The 20,505-nt window shown below is 42.1% G+C and overlaps 1 protein-coding gene across 1 annotated transcript in view; it reads left to right on the plus strand.

The window, feature by feature from the left end:
• Positions 1–20,505, plus strand: part of CSMD1 (CUB and Sushi multiple domains 1) — a 1,848,896-nt gene that overhangs the window by 1,476,297 nt on the left and 352,094 nt on the right. Inside the window, exons 23-24 of the mRNA XM_088832674.1 lie at positions 7,414–7,583; positions 16,390–16,546. Coding sequence (XP_088688800.1) covers positions 7,414–7,583; positions 16,390–16,546 — 327 coding nt within the window. The remainder of the gene's footprint in view (positions 1–7,413; positions 7,584–16,389; positions 16,547–20,505) is intronic.

A 20,505-nucleotide genomic window follows, 5' to 3' on the forward strand; every position in this document is an offset into this window, starting at 1 on the left:
AACATGAAGTGTATCGTCTCTGCTTCCTGCCGGGGTGCAGATCTGACCTTTCTATGATCTGACTTCCTCCTAAAACAGTAGTTACCACTTTTTTTTAAGTTACGGATTTTATTTGAGAATTGGATGCCAATTTTGAACGTGGCCTAAAGAAAAAAGAATACTTTCTAAGAAAATAATTTTCTAGATGATCCTAGATGTTCCCAGAGTTGCCTAGAATCCATTTACTTCAAATTAGAAATTACTGAACAAGATAGTTAAAATCTGGAGAGAAAACTCCCAACCCAATGAAGTTGAAGATTTATTCCCCATATGTAGCACTGTCTATCAATTATAATATTCTATTTGCCTTTATTCTATTTTATCTAGATTCATTCTTGTTATCTGGGTTTTTGCATCATTGCCTTAAATGTAAAATGAGGAGCAACTGGGGTTGAAATAATCGTTAATATTTCTAGACCAGCACAGCTCTGGACTCTTTGCATGTGTCAAATCCGTTCTACAGGTGGGAACACTAAGAACCTAAGACCTTTGCCCACCGGCACAGTCAGCAAGATTCCAACACTAGGCCTTTCACCCCAGCACTGAGACAGCACAGTGGCTTGGGCTGAGGCTGTTCTGTATTTTTCCTCTTGTATTTTACCAGCTGCTCCCCAAATTTCCTTCCAGCCCATCTGGCCACAAGAGACCTTTGAATAGCCATGTTACTGTTCAGTCAATAAGGCATGTCCAACTCTTGTGACTGCATGCCAGGCCTCCCTGTTCTTCACTGTCTCCTGAAGTCTGCTCAAAATCACATTCATTGAGTCAATGATGCCATCCAACCATCTCATCCTCGGTCACCCCCTTCTTCTCCTGTCCTCAATCTTTCCCAGCATCAGGGTCTTTTCCAATGATCCAGCTCTTTGCATCAGGTCAGCAAAGTTTTGGAGCTTTAGCATCAGCTTCAGTTCAGTTCAATTCAGTCGCTCAGTCATGTCCGACTCTTTGTGACCCCATGGACTGTAGCATGCCAGGCCTCCCTGTCCATCCCCAACTCCCAGAGTTTACTCAAACTCATGCCCATTGAGTCAGTGATGCCATCCAACCATCTCATCCTCTGTCATCCCCTTCTCCTCCTGCCTTCAATCTTTCCCAGCATCAGGGTCTTCTCCAATGAGGCAGTTCTTCGGATCAGGTAACCAAAGTATTGGAGTTTCATCTTCAACATCAGTCTTTCCAATGAACCTTCAAGATTGATTTCCTTTAGGATTGACTGGTCTGATCTTGCTCTCCAAAGGGACTCTCAAGAATCTTCTCCAGCACCACAGTTTGAAAGCATCAGTTCTTTGGCACTTAGCCTTCTTTATGGTCCAACTTTCACATCCATACATGATTACTGGAAAAACCATAGCTTGGACTGTGCAAACTTCTGTCAGCAAAGTGATGTCTCTGGTTTTTAATACACTGTCTAGTTTTGGCACAGCTTTTCTTCCAAGGAGTAAGCATCTTTTAATTTCGTGGCTTCAGCCATCGTGTACAGTGATATTGGAGCCCAAGAAAATAAAGTCTGTCACTGTTTCCATTGTTTCCCCATCTATTTGCCATGAAGTGATGGGACCAGATGCCATGATCTTAGTTTTTTGAATGTTGAGTTTTAAGCCAGCTTTTTCACTCTCCTCTTTCACCTTCATCAAGAGGCTCTTTAGTTCCTCTTCACATTTTGCCTTTAGAGTATTATTATCTGCATATATGAGGTTGTTGATATTTTTCCTGGCTATCTTGATTCCAGCTTGTGCTTCATCTAGCCCAGAATTTCAGTTGATATACTCTGCGTATAAGTTAAATAAGCAGGATGATGATACACAGCCTTGATGTACTCCTTTCTCAATTTTGAACCAGTCTGTTGTTCCATGTCCGGTTCTAACTATTGTTTCTTTCCTGTCTGCATACAGGTTTCTCAAGAGGCAGATAAGGTGGTCTGGTATTCCCATCTCTTTAAGAATTTTCCACAGTTTGTTGTGATCCACACAAAGGCTTTAGCATAGTCAATGAAGCAGATGTTTTTTTTAACCCCCTTGCTTTTTCTATGATCCAGCAAATGTTGGCAATTTGATCTCTGGTTTGTATGCCTTTTCTAAACCCAGTTTGTACATCTGGAGGTTCTAAGTTCATGTACTGCTGAAGCCTATCTTAAAGGATTTTGAGCATTACCTCAAATGAGTGTAATCGTATAGTAGTTTGAACATTATCTGGCACCGCCTTCTTTTGGGGTTGGAGTGAAAACTGATGTTTTCTAGTCCACAGCCACTGCTAAGCTTTTCAAATTTGCTCACATACTGAGTACAGCACTTTAGCAGCAGCATCTTTTAGGACTTGAAATAACTCAGCTGGAATTCCATCACCTCCACTAACTTTGTTTGTAGTAATGCATACTAAGTCTCAATTGTCTTCACATTCCAAAATGTCTGATTTTAAGTGAGTGACCACAACATCTTGGTCATCCAGGTCATTAAGACCCTTTTCGTATAGTTCTGTATTTCATTGCCACCTCTTCAATCTCTTCTGCCTCTGTTGGGTCCCTACCATATCTGTCCTCTACTGTGCCCTTCTTCGCATGAAATGCTGCCTTGATAGCTACAGTTTTCTTGCACAGATCTCTAGTCTTTCTCATTCTGCTGTTTTCCTCTATTTCTTTGTGTTGTTCATTTAAAGAGGCTTGCTTATATCTCCTTGCTGTTCTCTGAAACTCTGCATTCCGTTGGGTATATCTCTCTCTTTCTCTTTTGCCATTTGCTTCTTCTCTTCTCTCAGCTCTTTGTAAGGTCTCCTCAGACAACCATTTTGCCTTCTTACATTTCTTTTCCTTTGGGATGGTTTTGGTCACTGCCTCCTGTATAATGTTATGGACCTCCTTCCGTAGTTCTTCAGGCACTCTGTCTACCATAGCTAATCCCGTGAATCTATTTGTCACCTCCACTGTATAATCATAAGGAATTTGATTTAGGTCATATTTGAATGAACTAGTGGTTTTCCCTACTTTCTTCAATTTAAGCCTGAATTTTAAGCAATAAGAAGTTCATGATCTGAGACACAGTCAGTCAGTTCCAGGTCTTGTTTTTGCTGACTGTATAGAACTTCTCAATCTTTGGCTGCAAAGAATAGAGTCCATCTGACTAACTGTATTTCCGAGGGCAATAAAACCCAGGAGCGCCTGGGAGGCACCACGTGGCACCTGGAGGTCTCCTCCCTCCCTTCCCCTCATTCTCCACATCCGAAGAGTGGTAGTTCTCAAGATTCTGCTTCCCCCAGGGCTCCTCTCTGCCTGGCCTAGAGAAGCCTTCGCCTTCGCACCATGAAGACACCCCTGCCTCCAGGACTGCCCCCCGGGGGGCCGCAGCCCCAGAGTGATCTGTCTGAATTCAGAGCCTCCCCCACCTGTCTGTTAAAAGAACTTGAGGCAGCCTCCGGGAGGGTCAGTGTTATTCACTGGCGGACCCTCGACTTCCACCCAGCTCCCCCGTGTACTTGAGCTTGGGCACACACCTACCTACAGTCACGTACAGACGCGCTGCACAAGGCATGAAATTGCTGCTTCTCTAACCTGTAGGCCTCTCTCTTCAGTGCTCCTTACTCACAGCGTGTACCCCCTTTTCTGCCAGCCTGCCCTTCCTCATTTTGAACCCCCTCCATGCAGCTCTCTCCACCCTGCTTACCCCCTGGCTGGAGAGGGACCCTCCGGGATCACCGTCTAAGCCATCAGGCTAGTCTGCTTATCCCTGTCTCCCCGCTGGGTTGACCATTCCTTTGCAGTGGGGGCTGCCTTGGCCCAGATCCAGCTCTGGGCCTTATTCAGTAAATGTTTGTCAAGCGACGAGTGTTCCTCTCAGAGGTGCCTATCTTGATCTCACAGTTCGGTTCATTGGCACTCTGTGTCTTTCTTCCTTCAAAATCATGGAAATAAGAACAGCCTATCCCTAGCCAAGAGCTGCAGGTCCATTCTGAAGATCACACCTGGAGGAAGGCCAAGAGAATGATGAGCACGCTCCTTCATCTTTCCCTAATAAACACCTGGTTATAAACAGAACTTTGAATGGACACCTGGGCTGAGAACTGCCCTGAGCTGCACCCCTTACATGAAGAAGTGTCCCTGTGCGATGAGAGGCACTGTGGCCTTCAGTAGTGTTTAGGGGAGCAAGTCTTCAGCAACAGAATTTGAATCCAGATCAATGTAAGTAGGCAGATTGCGTGCATGCTCAGTCATTCAATCGTGTCTGACTCTTTGAGACCCTGTGGACTGTAGCCTGCCAGGCTCCTCTGTCTGTGGAATTCTCCAGGCAAGGATCCTGGAGTGAGTTGCCATTTCAGTGTATCTTTTCACCTACTGTGTTACTATCAAATAGTAAGTTAATATCCCTGATAAAGTATCTCTTTGAGTATTAATACTTACAGATAATATGGTTAATGCTCTGGGTGTGGACTTTCAGCTTCCAAAGCTATGATAAATACTGATTAATGTTGTCCTTTAAGCCTCTCCTCTCTTCTGTTACATCATCCAGAGCTGCAAGACAGCCTGCACAGGTTGATGCTTTTGTACAGAAGAATTAACTGGAAAATCAATTGACTCCTTTCTATTTTTTCATTTACTTTGATAAGTTTAGTTCCATTACAAAACTCTAAATGACAATTCAATTTTAATTACAGTTTCAGGAGGCTCTTTATAAAAAGAAAAAGGAGCCAATGATTCATTTTACGGGAAATTATATTCTTTCATCTTAAAGTCATTTTGAATGGATTATGGAAAGAATTTAAAACTGACACATTTAATTGCTCCAGGAATGGAGATTTGCAATGGACGTCTGAAATCAAGTCCAAAGAATTTCTGAAATTCTGGTGCCATCCATTCTTTAAGTTTCTGAGAACCTGCTCTTCTACTGTTTGTCGCGCTTCACTCAGCTGTCTCCTATGGGACAGTCGGGCTTTAGAGCCCCTACCCAGTCTTCTTTACGCGCTCCGGTTCTTCCATTTGAAAGTCACGGTGCGTCTGCCTTTGTGCACTAGGACATTCAATTGGAAATAAACTTAGGTCATCAGCCTGCCTCACAAACAAGATCCCAGTGCAGACGCTCCTGTTCCATGGCGGGATATTTTGTGGAATGTTAAGATGCTCAATCATGACAGCCTCATGTTCCTACTCTTTCGGAGTCATGCATTCATATGTGTTCCTCGTGGGTTACTTAACATCTGTAAGCATAATTATTAATAAATATTATACTTTGACAACATAGTGTGGTTGTTACTAGACCACATGAGGTTCAAATCCCAGCTCTGTCAACCACCACCCTGCCCCATGTGATCTTGAGCAGGTTAATTAATCTGCCTCAGTTTCCTCATCTGTAAAATGGACTTAGCATTGATACTGACCTCATGGAATTGTTTTTTTTATTTAATGATGTAATACTTATAAAAATTCATTCAGTTCAAGTGACAAATAGACCAAAAGAAGAATAGATTGCTGTACCTAGACAGGCAAAGTCTTATACTTTTTATCAACCCTTTTTTGTTCAGTCACCGAGTCATGGCCAACTCTTTGCAACTCTTATGGACTGCAGCATACCAGGCTTCCCTGTCCTTTGCTATATCCCGGAGCTTGCTCAGACTCACCTCTACTGAGTCAGTGATGCCATCCAACCACATCATCCTTTGTCTTACCCTTCTCCCCTGCCTGCAGTCTTTCCCAGCATCATAAGTACTTATTTGATTTTCCAGTGTGTTCCTCTAGACTGGGAATTCTAGAATTTATTAACATGTCCATTTTCACACTAATACTGTTTCCTTTAGAATCTTTGGATTCACTGCTTTCTTTTAGTGTGTGTCCTCTTTTCCAGACAACCATCTATCAGGTCACCTCTGTGCTCCAAGCTCTCCAGGGATCCTGGTTCCATGACCCCCAGATGCCCCCTGCCATCTGGCCCAGTCTGTGCTTGCAGCCAGATTCCAAAGTTCTCCCAAATGTTACCCTGCTTCAGTCATGCCCATAAGGCCACTTGCGGTTCTTTCTTAACGTTTTCTGCCCCATTTCCCATAAAACCCCCCTTTATGTCCTTTTGGAGGGAAAAGTAAGGGCAGGGGAACCAAGTTCTCCTGTGTTTTCTTCCTGATTCTCTTCCTGACCCCTGTATGTGGGGACATCCTGAGATTCAAGGGCGCAAATCATCTGGAGCTGATCCTGAATCTCCACCTTTTTCCTTCCATCATCAGGCCAGGGAAGCCCCACTTCTGGTACAGAGGAGGACTTCAGTTATTGTCAGAGAGAGACTGGGCAGTCAGAGATTTGTGATTATGAAGACAGGCATGCCTGGGACATCGCCAAAGCTGTGTGACCCTCAGGAGGCCCCCCCTTAAAGTGAACCCTGGCCCCCTCTCGCCCCCATTATGTGCAGGCATTTTACTTATTTTCGGTTTCCAACTTGACCATTACTCTTCACACTCAGGCTTCTTTTGTTGGAATTTTAAAAATCGCTGTGCTTATCTATATGATAAGTGTGTGGCTGATAAGTTATTTCATGCAGAATCACATGGAGCATTCTTGTCACACAAGCATGCACACACACACATATACAAACACACACATGCACACGCAGGGCAATCTTATCTTGTTATGTTTGTTTTGGACACTTTTAGAGGTTAGCCTAACACGCTCACTTTCGTAGGTGAAGAAACGGGTGCTGAGAGTCTAGGTGACTTTCTCTGGTCACTAGTCTAGGTGACTTTGGCAGAAAGTTGAGGGCTATATTTGTTTTCATTTTTACTCTGATTTAAGTTCTTTATGCAAATTTGGATCTAGAGGTGAACTGCCATCTCCTTTCATCAGGAAAAGGGGAAAAGAATGTATTTTCTGCCGTCAAAGGGACTTCTGTCCCAAGACAGTCAGATGGGCTCAGGACTGTGACACAGCAGTGGGGGACTCGATGGTCTGGTCCATGGTGGAAACCCCGTTTAAGTGCATCCAGGCTGAGGCTACAATGCAGAATGCCGACGAGGGGAGCTGCGTGGACATCACTGTTGAGTCAGCACGCAGGGGTCGGCAGGGGCGCTTCATGAGGCAGAGCTGGGGCTCGGAGAGGCGAGCACCCAGGGGTCAGTCAGAGTGTTCAGGCTTATCTGTTTCACCCTAGAACTCTTTGCAGGATAGGAGGAAGAAGCAGTCTACTAAAAGAAACGAGAAAGTCTTGAAAATGGGATGAATGGGGATATCTTTCCTGTCCAGTTGGTAAAACAGTGAAAAGAAGTTTTTAGTCTATAAAAGCAATATGTTAACAGCAGACATACATTGAGAGAGAAGAGGGCTGCCATGATTTTAAAGTTTTTATTTATTAAAATCAGTAATTCCACTTTTGAATCCTCTTTCTTTTTTTAATGTCCTGTTTATTTTAGCTGAATGTGGAGCAAGTGTCAAAGGAAATGAAGGAACGTTGCTGTCTCCAAATTTCCCATCAAACTATGATAATAACCATGAGTGTATCTATAAAATTGAAACGGAAGCTGGCAAGGGGATCCATCTCAGAGCACGAAGCTTCCAGTTGTTTGAAGGAGATATTCTGAAGGTAAAAATAATTTTCTTTAATAGAACTCCATCTTTCCTTTGCAAGGAATAAATAGGATCTTGATCCAGCTATATCATAGATATAGATATATACGTATATTAACATCTTTATATATACACATTTCCCTCAATTAGCTTATCCAACTGTTTTGAGATAGTAGTCTCTAGCATCATGTGTATTGGCCTTTAAAATATCTCAGTCTGTAATTCTGGATCTGAAATGCATTAGCTGTGTATCTTAGGCATATTTTTTTAAGATTTTTAAACCTTAGTTTTCTTATACATAGAAAACATGCAATGGTACCTACCTTTTTTGTGATGTTTTGAGGATTAAATAATATAATATAGATACATATTTGTAGCCTTGTGCCTAGCGCACACTAGGAGTTGTAGTAGTAAAATCTTGCAGGATCCTCAGACAAACAACCCTTTCTGCGGTCCCTCTTGATTTGTAAATGTGGTAATGACAGAACATCCTTCAGAGCTGGAAGGATCTTGATGTGACAGAGGAAACAAACCTGACCACTGTGATGGGACCACCAAGCAGGGTATGTGTGGAGAAGCCACGCCAGGAGGAATCAGTCTCACACATAAAGCTGAGTGGTGTTCACAGAATTCTGGGGTGTCCGGGGCATGGGGCCAGCCACAAGGGTCAGTGCAGTAGGTGATTCTTAGCCTCAGAGCTTCGGAGAGCTGCTCTGGGTTGGGCGTGGGGGAGTTCAGACCTGCACACCACTCACACTCCAGATGGACTCAGGAAAATGGGCAGAGAAATGGATCCAGGGCACCAGGTCTTGCCTTGATCTTAAAATCTCAGCTCCAACTGAAAATGCCACCAAACTCCTTCTGAAATTCTTCCCATATCTCCTGAAACTATGTCAGGAAACTGGGGACCTCCCTGGGTCTAAGGCCTGAGTAGTTGGCACTTGCAGCCTGAAACTCAGGGAAAGAGAGTTGCTTTGAGCAACAAAGACCACACTGGCCACCATCCAGCCTGTCCACAGCTGGTTCCAGAGGGACTGAGCACCTTGTCCACTGTCACAGCTGGTTTACAAGAGGGCGCCATCTCATTCCCTTTCTAAAGTCCTAGGGTGCCCACTCACATGTTCTTCTACACAGACACACACAACGTTCCATCTCAGGTCCAGTTAACTTGATTCACTTGAAGCTGTGAACATTGAGAAGTTATGCAAAGAGCCTGCTACAGGGTGACCCTAGTAGCAGGTAGAACACTCCAAGGGTGTTCTATTTGCATGGTGGATGCAGTGAATCGCTGGCAGTTTCTGCTGTGTACACAGGTCAAGGAAAGCTTCCAGACTCAAGTGCTCCCTTCCTTCAAGTGCACCCTTGACTACAGTTCTAGGTCATAATTTAGAAGACAGATTTTACTTAGCTGTATTTTCATTGTAATGGTCTTTCAAAACAGCTCATGTTGGCAGTATGAGTCACTGTGATTAAGAAGTGATTTTCAGGTATAGACTGCAATATCCCCACTGATCTAGGAAAAGTTAAAGTCGGAGCGTACAAAATTATTTTCTTTGCTAACCTCCCACTCAAAATATCAGCAAGTTTGGGAAATACTGCAGTGGTCACAGGACTGGAAAACATCAGTTTTCACTCCAGTCCCAAAGAAGGGCAATACCAGATAATGTTCAAACAACCATACAATTGCACTCTTTTCACATGCTAGCAAGGCTATGCTCAAAATCCTTCAAACTAGTCTTCAAAGTATGTGAATCAAGAGCTTCCAGATGTACAAGCTGGATTCAGAAAAGGAGAGGAAGCAGAGATCAAACTGCCAACATCCACTTGATCAAAGAAAAGAAAGAGAGTTCCAAAAAACATCTACTTCTGCTTCATTGACTGCACTAAAGCCTTTCACTGTGTGGATCGCAACAAGCTGTGAAAAGTTCTTAAAGAGATGGGAATATCAGACCACCTTACCTGTGATTGCTTATAGCAAATGGTGTCAGATTCCTGAGCTCTGAAAAAGACCTAAAAGACCTTTTAGAACTAACACCCAAAAAAGATGACCTTTTCATTATAGGGGACAGGAATGCAAAAGTAGGAAGTCAAGAAACACCAGGAGTAACAAGCAAATTTGGCCTTGGAGCATGGAATGAAGCAGGGCAAAGGCTAATAGAATTGTGCCAAGAGAACACACTGGTCATAGCAAACACCCTGTTTCAACAACACAAGAGAAGACTCTACACATTGACATCGCCAGACGGTCAACACTGAAATCAGATTGATTATATTCTTTGCAGCCAAAATGGAGAAGCTCTATATAGTCAGCATAAACAAGACCGGGAGTTGACTGTGGCTCAGATCATGAACTCCTTCTTGCAAAATACAGACTTAAATTGAAGAAAGTAGGGAAAACAACTAGACCATTCAGATATGACCTAAATCAAATCCCTTATGATTATACAGTGGAAGTGAGAAATAGATTGAAGGGACTAGATCTGATCGATAGAGTGCCTGATGAACTCTGGATGGAGGTTCGTGACATTGTACAGGAGACAGGGACCAAGACCATCCCCATGGAAAAGAAATGCAGAAGAGCAAAATGGCTGTCTGGGGAGGCCTTACAAATAGCTGTGAAAAGAAGAGAAGCGAAAAGCAAAGGAGAAAAGGAAAGATATAAGCATCTAAATGCAGAGTTCCAAAGAATAGCAAGGAGAGATAAGAAAGCCTTCCTCAGCGATCAATGCAAAGAAATAGAGGAAAACAACAGAATGGGAAAAACTAGAGATCTCTTCAAGAAAATTAGAGATACCAAGGGAACATGTCACGCAAAGATGAGCTCGATAAAGGACAGAAATGGTATGGACCTAACAGAAGCAGAAGATATTAAGAAGAGGTGGCAGGAATACACAGAAAAACTGTACAAAAAAGATCGTCATATGGTATGTATGAAGATAATCATATGGTATGATCACTCACCTAGAGCCAGACATCCTGGAATGTGAAGTCAAGTGGGCCTTAGAAAGCATCACTAGAAACAAAGCTAGTGGAGGTGATGGAATTCTAGTGGAGCTATTTCAAATTCTGGAAGATGATGCTGTGAATGTGCTGCACTCAATATGCCAGCAAATTTGGAAAATGCAACAGTGGCCACAGGTCTGTAAAGGTGTTTTCATTCCAATCCCAAAGAAAGGCGATCCCAAAGAATGCTCAAACTACCGCACAATTGCATTCATTCACATGCTAGTAAAGTCATGCTCAAAATTCTCCAAGCAAGGCTTCAGCAATACGTGAACCGTGAACTCCCAGATGTTCAAGCTGGTTTTAGAAAAGGCAGAGGAACCAGAGATCAAATTACCAACATCCGCTGGATCATGGAAAAAGCAAGAGTTCCAGAAAAAACATCTATTTCTGCTTTGTTGACTATGTCAAAGCCTTCAACTGTGTGGGTCACAATAAACTGTGGAAAATTCTGAAAGAGATCGGAATACCAGACCACCAGACATGCCTCTTGAGAAACCTTTATGCAGGTCAGGAAGCAACAATTAGATCTGGACATGGAACAACAGACTACTTCGAAATAGGAAAAGGAGTACATCAGGTTGTATATTGTCACCCTGCTTATTTAACTCCTATGCAGAGTACATCATGAGGAACGCTGGGCTGGAAGAAGCACAAGCTGGAATCAAGATTGCCGGGAGAAATATCAATAACCTCAGATATGCAGATGACACCACCCTTATGGCAGAAAGTGAAGAGGAACTAAAAAGCCTCTTGATGAAAGCAAAAGAGGAGAGTGAAAAAGTTGGCTTGAAGCTCAACATTCAGAAAACTAAGATCATGGCATTTGGTCCCATCACTTCATGGGAAATAGATGGGGAAACAGTGGAAACAGTGTCAGACTTTGTTTTTGGGGACTCCAAAATCACTACAGATGGTGCTTGCAGCCATGAAATTAAAAGACACTTACTCCTTGGAAGGAAAATTATGACCAACCTAGATAGCATATTGCAAAGCAGAGATATTACTTTGCCAACAAAAGTCTGTTTAATCAAGACCATGGTTTTTCCAGTGGTCATATATGGATGTGAGTATTGGACTGTGAAGAAAGCTGATCGCTGAAGAATTGATGCTTTTGAACTGTGGTGTTGGAGAAGAGTCTTGCAAGTCCCTTGGACTGCAAGGAGATCCAACCAGTCCATCCTAAAGGAGACCAGTCCTGGGTGTTCTTTGAAAGGACCGATGCTGAGGCTAAACTCCAATACTTTGGCCACCTCATGCGAAGAGTTGACTCATTGGAAAAGACCCTGATGCTGGGAGGGATTGGGGGCAGGAGGAGAAGGGGATGACAGAGGATGAGATGGCTGGATGGCATAACCAACTCGATGCCCCTGAGTTTGGGTGAACCCCAGGAGTTGATGATGGACAGGGAGGTCTGGTGTGCTGTGATTCATGGGGTCACAGAGAGTCAGACACAACTGAGTGACTGAGCTGAACTGATCTCCTCCTCAGGGACCCCGGATTTCTTATCAACCTGCCTAGGAATTGACTCTGTCACCTGTGTCCTGAGAAACTTGTATGTAGGTCAAGAAGCAACATTTAGAACCAGACATGGAAAAATGGACTGCTTCAAAATTGAGGAAGGTGTATAACAAGGGTGTATATTGTCACCCTGTTTATTTAACTTCTATGTAGAGTACATGGTGCAGAATGATGGTTGGATGAATCACAAGCTGAAATCAAGATTGCCAAGAGAAATATCAATAGCCTCAGATAGGCAGATGATACCACTCTAATGACAGAAAGTAAAGAGGAACTGAAGAGCCACTTGCTGAAGGTGAAGGAGGAGAGTGAAAATGCTGGCTTAAAACTCAACATTTAAAAAACTAAGATCATGGCATCCATTCCTATCACTTCATGGCAAATAGAAGGGAAAAAGTGGCAACAGTAACAGATTTTATTTTCTTGGGCTCCAAAATCACTGCAGACATTGACTACAGCCACAAAATTAAAAGATGCTTACTCCTTGGAAGAGGAGCTATGACAAACCTAGACAACATATTCAAAAGTAGAGACCTCACTTTGCCGACAAAGGTCCATATAGTCAAAGGTATGGTTTTTCCAGTAGGTATGGATGTGAGAGTTGTACTGTAAAGAAGGATGAGCACCGAAGAACTGATGCCTTCTAATTGTGCTGCTGGAGAAGATTGTTGAGTCCCTTGGCCAGCAAGGAGATCAAACCACTCAATCCTAATGGAAAACAATCCTGAATATTCATATTAAGGATTGATGCTGAAGCTGAAGTTCCAATACTTTGAAGTTTCAGTACCTGATGTGAAGGCCAACTCATTGGAAGAGATCCTGATATTGAAAAAGATTGAAGGCAAAGGAAGAAGTGGGTAGCAGAGGATGAGATTGTTAGATAGCATCACCAGCTCAATGGGCATGAATTTGAGCAAACTCCATGAGATAGTGAAGGACAGGGAGTCCTGGTATGCTGCAGTCCATTGGATCACAAAGAGTTGGACATAACTTAGCAACTGAGCATAACAGAACATACAGCCTTTAAGGTAAACTTTTAAGAACAATTAATAATACTTTGATACAGGTGGCTGATTAGAGACACTGCATTATATATATACTGATGAGTATTATTGGAATGGAAGGAAGCAGATCATGTACATTTGTGTTTGTGTGCTGTTTAAACTTGTTGATTATAATAAAAAATTGTAACAAAATCTTGCTTACCACATTGAATCCCAGAAAAACTGTCAGTCATCTGAAGTGCCGAGATATTTTGCAAGCATATATTTTATTGAACATACTAATAAATATCAAAGTGTTAAAAAGTTTCATGTGGGTTTATCTGAATTTTAATTAATTTTATTGGCATATAGTTGTGTTAGTTTCTACTGTCCAGCAATGTGAATCAGTTATATGTATACATATATCCACTATTGATGCTCTTTTTAAGATATAGTATCCTCTGTCCATGGGATTCTCCAGGCAAGAATACTGGAGTGGGTTGCCATTTCCTTCTCCAAGGGATCTTCCCAACCCAGGGATCGAACCCAGGTCTCCTGCATTGCAGGCAGATGCTTGAACCTCTGAGCCACCAGAGAAACTTGGTCAACTATATTTAAGACAGATAAGTAATGAGAACCTCCTGTATAACTTAGGTAATGCTATGCTCTTTGGTAACCTAAATGGGAAGGAAATCCAAAAAAGGGGATATAGGTATAGATTATCTTAATTTTTTATCTTAAATGCTGTTTACCTTGCACCCAAATAAATAGTATGATTTATACTATACAAAGGCCACATTTTCTATGTATGCACCCTCCCACGCATATAAACATGATGTTTCCTTGTTTTGAATGGAAAAATCATGTAAGAGAAGTATATTAATAGTTCTAAGGAGAAAGCCATGGTAAAATACGTAGTGGAAACAGAGGTTAGTTTTGGACACAGCTCTGGGGAGTAGCGCCTGCAGGCCTAGGGCTGGTTTTGGCACTGTTATTCCAGGATTCCTTGTGATGTTGTCTTACCTGTGCTCATCTGCTCCCTTTGCTGTTCCACGCAGAGCATATGGCGCTGATTATGTGCCAAGCTCTGAGGAGATTTTGTAGTGCAAATAGTTACAGTCCTGCATTAACGTGAGACCCAAGGAGGCTTTTCCTAATGACCGAAAGGGACGCTTTGATTCTAGCTGCTCGTGGATGAGGAAATACACTAGGAGGTGTTATCTTGAGCTAAAATTGCTCATTACTAATTTCATTGGAATTAAAATTCAATGCCTTTGCTTTCCAACACTATCTGGGTTGTTGCTTGTGATACATGTGAAGCATGAATCCAGATTTTCAGCTTGAAAGAACTGACAACATAATATCCACACTAGTCAGTTACTTCTTCATTCAGAGATTTGCACTGTCAAGCCCAGTGCTAATTGCTGGTGATGTAGATAGATAAGACAGAATTACTCTTCTGCAGAAGCTTGTAGTTTAGTGTGGCAGCGGGTCGGTTTTTGTGGTTGTAGCTGAGAGGGTCCTGGGCACTATTCGCTGTCTGTGTGAGCTATTAAATCTCAGAGAAGCACTCAGACAAGCCAGGACCAATGGAGGTGACCAACAGATGATGCTTCAGAGCTTTGAGGACTAGACCTAAGCATGTGTTTATCTGCTTTAATGCCCCTCCTCTCTACGGATACTTGTGAATCAAAGAGAATTAAATGGCATGTGGGGTAACATAAGACGTTGCTGGAGAGACCTGGACACTTTACCTTTCAGCCAGAATGCTCTGGATTTAAAAGTTTTTGTAATCTGGGTGTCAGAAACTAAAGCATGTACATTAAGCCAAACAATGATTTGTCCAGTACTAGCTTGATACTAGTAAAGGGTATTTGATTCTCCTACTCGAGCATGAGTGTATTGAATTAAAATGCAATCCAATCATGAACCATAAAATTAGTTCTTCCAAATGTGTCCCCTCCGTTTAGGAGTGTGTGAACCTGTATGTCAGTCTGTCAAGCAGTGTTCATGGTTTCCATGGACATCAGAAGAGTGATGGGAGACGAAAAGTAAGAGTTAATCTCTGTGAGGGAACTAGATAGCTCTGGGGGAGGGGGCGGCTACCAAGCACTGTGATAAGTTTTATTTAGTTAGGATTTCTTAATCGGGAAAAGCTGGATGTTCTCCAGTATGATGTGATACATTTGCATTCTTTCTTCTATAAAGGCTGCATCCATACCAGTGGTCCCTTGCTATGAACACTCATGATGTTCCAAGAGGCAAGTGGCCGAGCCTCTACCACTAAGCGTTCCAGTGCTGACCACTTACTGGTGGTGTGAGGGCTCAATGGTGAATTCCACTAGAATGTGAACACGGTTTTTCTGGCATTAGGAAGGCTCTGTCCACTCCCTAAGATTGTTTGACACAGTCCCTGCTGGGGCAATGTGGCTGGCACCCCTGTACTCCCAGTGTGGACCTGAGGAGGCACCACTTCGTCTCCCTTGGGGCTTCCCTGGTGGCTTAGATGGTAACGAACCCTCCTGCAGTGCAGGACACCCAGGCTAAATCCATGAATCAGGAGGATACCCTGGAGAAGGAAATGGCTCCCCACTCCAGTATTCTTGCCTAGAGAATCCCATGGACCGAGGAGCCTGGTGGTGTACAGGTCATGGGGTCGCAAAGAGTCAGATACAACTGAAAACTTACACTTTCACACTTTCCTTTCCCTCACCCATGATGTCTACTCAAAACCAAGCCCGGTCCACTTGCCTGCCAGACACTCAGGGTGCCCACTCAGGCTGTACAACCGCCTAGAAAGACAGAGTCAATCACAAAGTGCTTCAGAGCAAGACCAGACACTGATTCCTCTGTTAGAGCAAATTCAAAGCTGAAGTCGCCGCAGGCACAGGGGTGAGACAGTGGGGCAAAGCTTTGACGCCACATCCTGTGACACGTTCCAATGGAGAGGGGACATCCACAGTGAACCGCGCCATGTGCTTTCAAACTCTGCACACGGATTGGGAGGGAGAGAACACAGTAGCCCCTGGAACCGAGAAATGCAAACACCTAGTGATTCCATTTTACGTGAACAGAGAGAACTCAGCATGATGCAGATAAATGACCTGGGCACAAATGGAATCTTTTGTCTTTAATGTAAAGGTAAAAGAGAAAAAAGGATGGTCTGGCAGTGTCCACTCAGCTTTCTATAAACTGTGTAGCTTTCTAAAGAATTGTATAAAATGGTGTGTTTGAAAGTTTGGATTTCTTGTTAAAATTGCTGGCGTATGAACAGAACTCAGTGACCAGGGTGTTCGTGCTATGGGTTCTCCTCAGGTCTACGATGGAAAGGACAGCTCGTCGCGGCCCCTGGGCGCCTTCACTAGGAACGAGCTGGTGGGGCTCGTCCTAAACAGCACCTCCAACCACCTGTGGCTGGAGTTCAACTCCAACGGATCCGACACGGACCAGGGCTTTCAGCTCACCTACACCAGTAAGTGCCATGCGGGTTCACCCTTTCACAATACTTTTATTTCCTCAGGATACAGCTGTTGCTTCACTAATAGGATACCTTTTAAATATCGATTTTTTCCCCTGGGTCCCCTCCTGTGTTTTTGGATGTTTAATTCTGTGAATTGTTGAACAGGCAGTAAATTTAGACGTATTGCCAGAAGCAGGAGTTTGAAGCATATTTATTTAGGCATATTCATATTCTCTTAACATGGCTGTATGTGAAAAGAAAATATCATGACGTTGAAGAGATATTAGGGTTAAAGTGATTGTGACTTAATGCACCTGACCAAAATTCATAGACATATGCATGAAAGATTTGAATGAATGATACAATTGATAGCAATAGTCTTTGAATGCCTACAACACATCGATACTTTTCTGTTATATCCATTACATTCTGTAAGATAGATTACATTTGTATAAAATATAAAAAATAATTTATACATATAAATGCACAGGTATACACATATGGGTGTGTGTATATATATGTATCTCAACTGTGTTGTAAGCACTCTCTTCTCACAAGTAATTTCCTATGAGAAAACTAAACACAGGTAATTGCAGCATGTGTCCAAGTTATCAGGTAATGAGTCAGTACAACCAGGATTGGATCTGTAGCTCACAGTTGTTGGGTTTTTTTTTAATTAAAAAAAAAAAGTATAAACCAATTAGCAATATTGTGATAGTTTCAGGTGAACAGCAAAAGGATTCACCCACATATGTGTGTGTGTATGTGTGTGTGTCCATTGTCCCCCAAACTCCCCTCCCATCCAGGCTGCCACGTAGCATTGAGCAGAGTTCCCTGTGCTATACAGTAGGTCCCTGTTGGTTATCCTTTTTAAATATAGCACTGTGTACATGTCCATCCCAAACTCCTAACTGTCCCTTCCCTCCATCCCTCACTCCTGGCAACCATAAGATTATTCTCTAAGTCTGTGTAGCTCACAGTTTTAAGCAGTGTTCTTGTGTCCCCTATTAATATAATTAATATAAGTTAATATGGAAATGCCTTTTTTCAAAGAAAGACGAATTTGAACAAGAAAAAGGAAGGCAAGATAAAGGAGAAGTTGTGCTTCCCCAAAGAGAAACTGACAGTGTGATAACTGTCATTTTTAGCATTTTTAGTTCCAGAAAAATAAAGTTTAAAAAGTAGCTATTTGGTGTGGGTAACTAATTAAAATCGAGTAATAAATTAACTAAAATGCTTAAAATCTACAAGACAGCCCAATTCTTCACTGATTGGGTGATTAAAAATCTTTGTGATACCAAATACTATGACATAGGAAATTAAAATTTTTGGATTTTGAGCATGAAAGTATGTTAATGATTATCAAGACTGATTCCTTTATCTGACAGATAAGCAAATGAAGGCCTGAAAAGATAATAACTATCCCAGACACAAAACTAACCCAGATGCCTTAAAGGAAGATTAACTGCCTCAAATCCCCCTTGGTAGGTGAAATTGCATTTGAAGAATTATAAGCCTTTTGGGAAAAACAGAATTACAGTCTCGCAAACATGATGAGAAAGCAAATGTTTCACTTTCATAAAAATAACCATTTAAAAGACTCCATGAAGTGAAACCATATTAGTTATATTGTATGCAAATAAATTGCTAGCAATTATATTACAAAATAAATGTATGATTATAATTTTTGTTTACTAGAATTCTACTTTTCAGAATTTCACGCTCAAAAAAGTTTCAAAGAGTTCTTTCAAGCCAGTTTGTTCTGCTTGCAGATAAAATGTAAACCAGCCTGATCTCTCTTTATTCCTGCTGCGGGTTTCTCATCAAATGCTCGTCAAAATGTAACTTACTGCTTGCAAGTGTCAATACTCACTTCCCAGCTCTTACACTGGTCTTACAGTTTAGAGGAACATGGGTACTTGAGAAGGAGAATACTGTGAATATTCTCCAGGTAAATGTCTGAGTTTACTGGAGTAGGGGCAAGCCCCGGGACACCTGGATTTCCTCCACCTCTTGTATTGCTTTAGCTTCTCTGACAAATCGTGCTTCTTACAGCGCTTTGTCAGCGAAGAGCTGAAAACCCTGGTCCTCTCTCACCTGTGCATCTTCACTACTGAATTCTTGGTGCCACCCTGGTGTGGAGGTTACTCAGCTTCATAGAAATGTATCATGTTTGATATGCTATACCGCATTATCTCTCAACCCTACTTACCCTGTCCTGTTTTCCTTCTAACGATTTCAAAGGAGAGAATTTCTTAAAAAAAAAAAAGGAAACTTCTTTTATATTAGAACATAGCTGATTAACAATGTTGTGATAGTTTCAGGTGAAGAGAGAAGGGACTCAGCATACATTTACATATATCCATTCTCTGTCAAACTCCCCTCCCATCCAGGCTGTCACATAGCATCGAGCAGAGTTCTCTGTGCTATACAGTAGGTCCTTGTTGGTTATTCATTTTAAACACAGTAGTTTGTACATGTCCATCCCAAACTCCCTAACCATCCCTTCCCGTTATCCTTCCCCCCTGCAACCATAAGTTTGTTCTCTAAGTCTATGAGTCTCTTTTTGTTTTGTAAGTCCATTTGTAGCACTTCTTTTTAGATGTCACAAATAAGGAATGACATGGCATTTCTGCTTCTCTGTCTGATTACTTCGCCCAGTGTGACAATCTCTAGGTCCATTCATGGTGCTGCAGATGGCATCATTTTATTCTTTTTAATGGCAGAGTAAAATTCCACTGAATGTTGTGGTATGCATGTACCACATCTTCTTTATCCATTTTTCTGTCAATGAACATTTAGGCTGCTTCCGTGCCTCAGCTCTTGTGAACAGTGCTAGAGTGAACACTGGGGTGCCTATACGAGAACAGTAATTTTCAGTTTATGAACATTCATCTCATTGAGTCTCACAGTCATGCAAAAGACTTCAGGAAGCAGATTCACACCTGATGGAGTTTATAGTCACTTTATTTCTTTATCACTGAGATGGGGGTTACTGGACTGTTTCCAGAATTCTGACTTCCCCTTTATTTTCCAAGTGACATTGAAGAAAGCCCGTATACCCTAAAAACCTGTGACTGGAGTGACGTTAGAGGTTGTAGGCGTCATCTGTGTGTCATGCTCACCTTCCCTTGTCAAGAAGAGTGGCTTCAATGTGTTATTCTCAGTCCCTCCAACCAGCATGTGATGTTTGTCCCTGGTTCTCCATATCATTCTCCAGTCTGATAGAACTTTTTGCTTCTCCTCCTATTTCTGAGTAACTTTGAGAAAATTTGAAGCCATGGATCTATTCATGGGCACTTTCCAATTATGTGAACTTTATTTTTTTTTTTAACACAGCAGCACAAACTTTGTAAAAGAATAAGAAGGAAATACCGGTGACAGTCAGCATTCATTTAGCTCTTAGTGGAATCAACTTGATGGGAGTGTATCTCTTTCCTGCCTGTTTTCCCTCTTTGCCCTCACCTTCAATAACTCAGATGCTCCCTGGGTAAAGTCTTTTTTCCAAGATTTTCCTGGAGCTAGAACACACTACCAGATGAAAAAAAAAAAAAAAGATATTTATAATATAGAATGGATGGTGCTGATGGTTATAATCAAAATCTTATTAATCTCTCTCTAAATTCTTAGGTTTAAACACTCAGTAATTAAGAAATTCCAAGCTCACTCAATATGATTGAATACCCTCATCAACTCTCCGTCTCTAAAAGGTGGTTTGGAAATAATTTTGTTGCTATTGTTCAGTCACTAACTGGACATGTTGTTCATGTCCAGTTCTTTGCAACCCAATGGGCCACAGCAAACCAAGCTTCCCAGTCCTTCACTATCTCCTTGAGTTTGCTCAAACTCTTGTCTATTAATTCAGTGACAACATTCAACCATCTCATCCTCTGTTGCCCCTCCTCCTCCTACCCTCAGTCTTTTCAACATCAGGGTCTTTTCCAATGAGTTGGCTCTTCAAATCAGGTGGC

This window comes from Moschus berezovskii, chromosome 26, assembly GCF_049115385.1.
Source record: "Moschus berezovskii isolate FMDL1 chromosome 26, NW_MosBer_1.0, whole genome shotgun sequence".
Lineage (NCBI taxonomy): Eukaryota > Metazoa > Chordata > Mammalia > Artiodactyla > Moschidae > Moschus > Moschus berezovskii.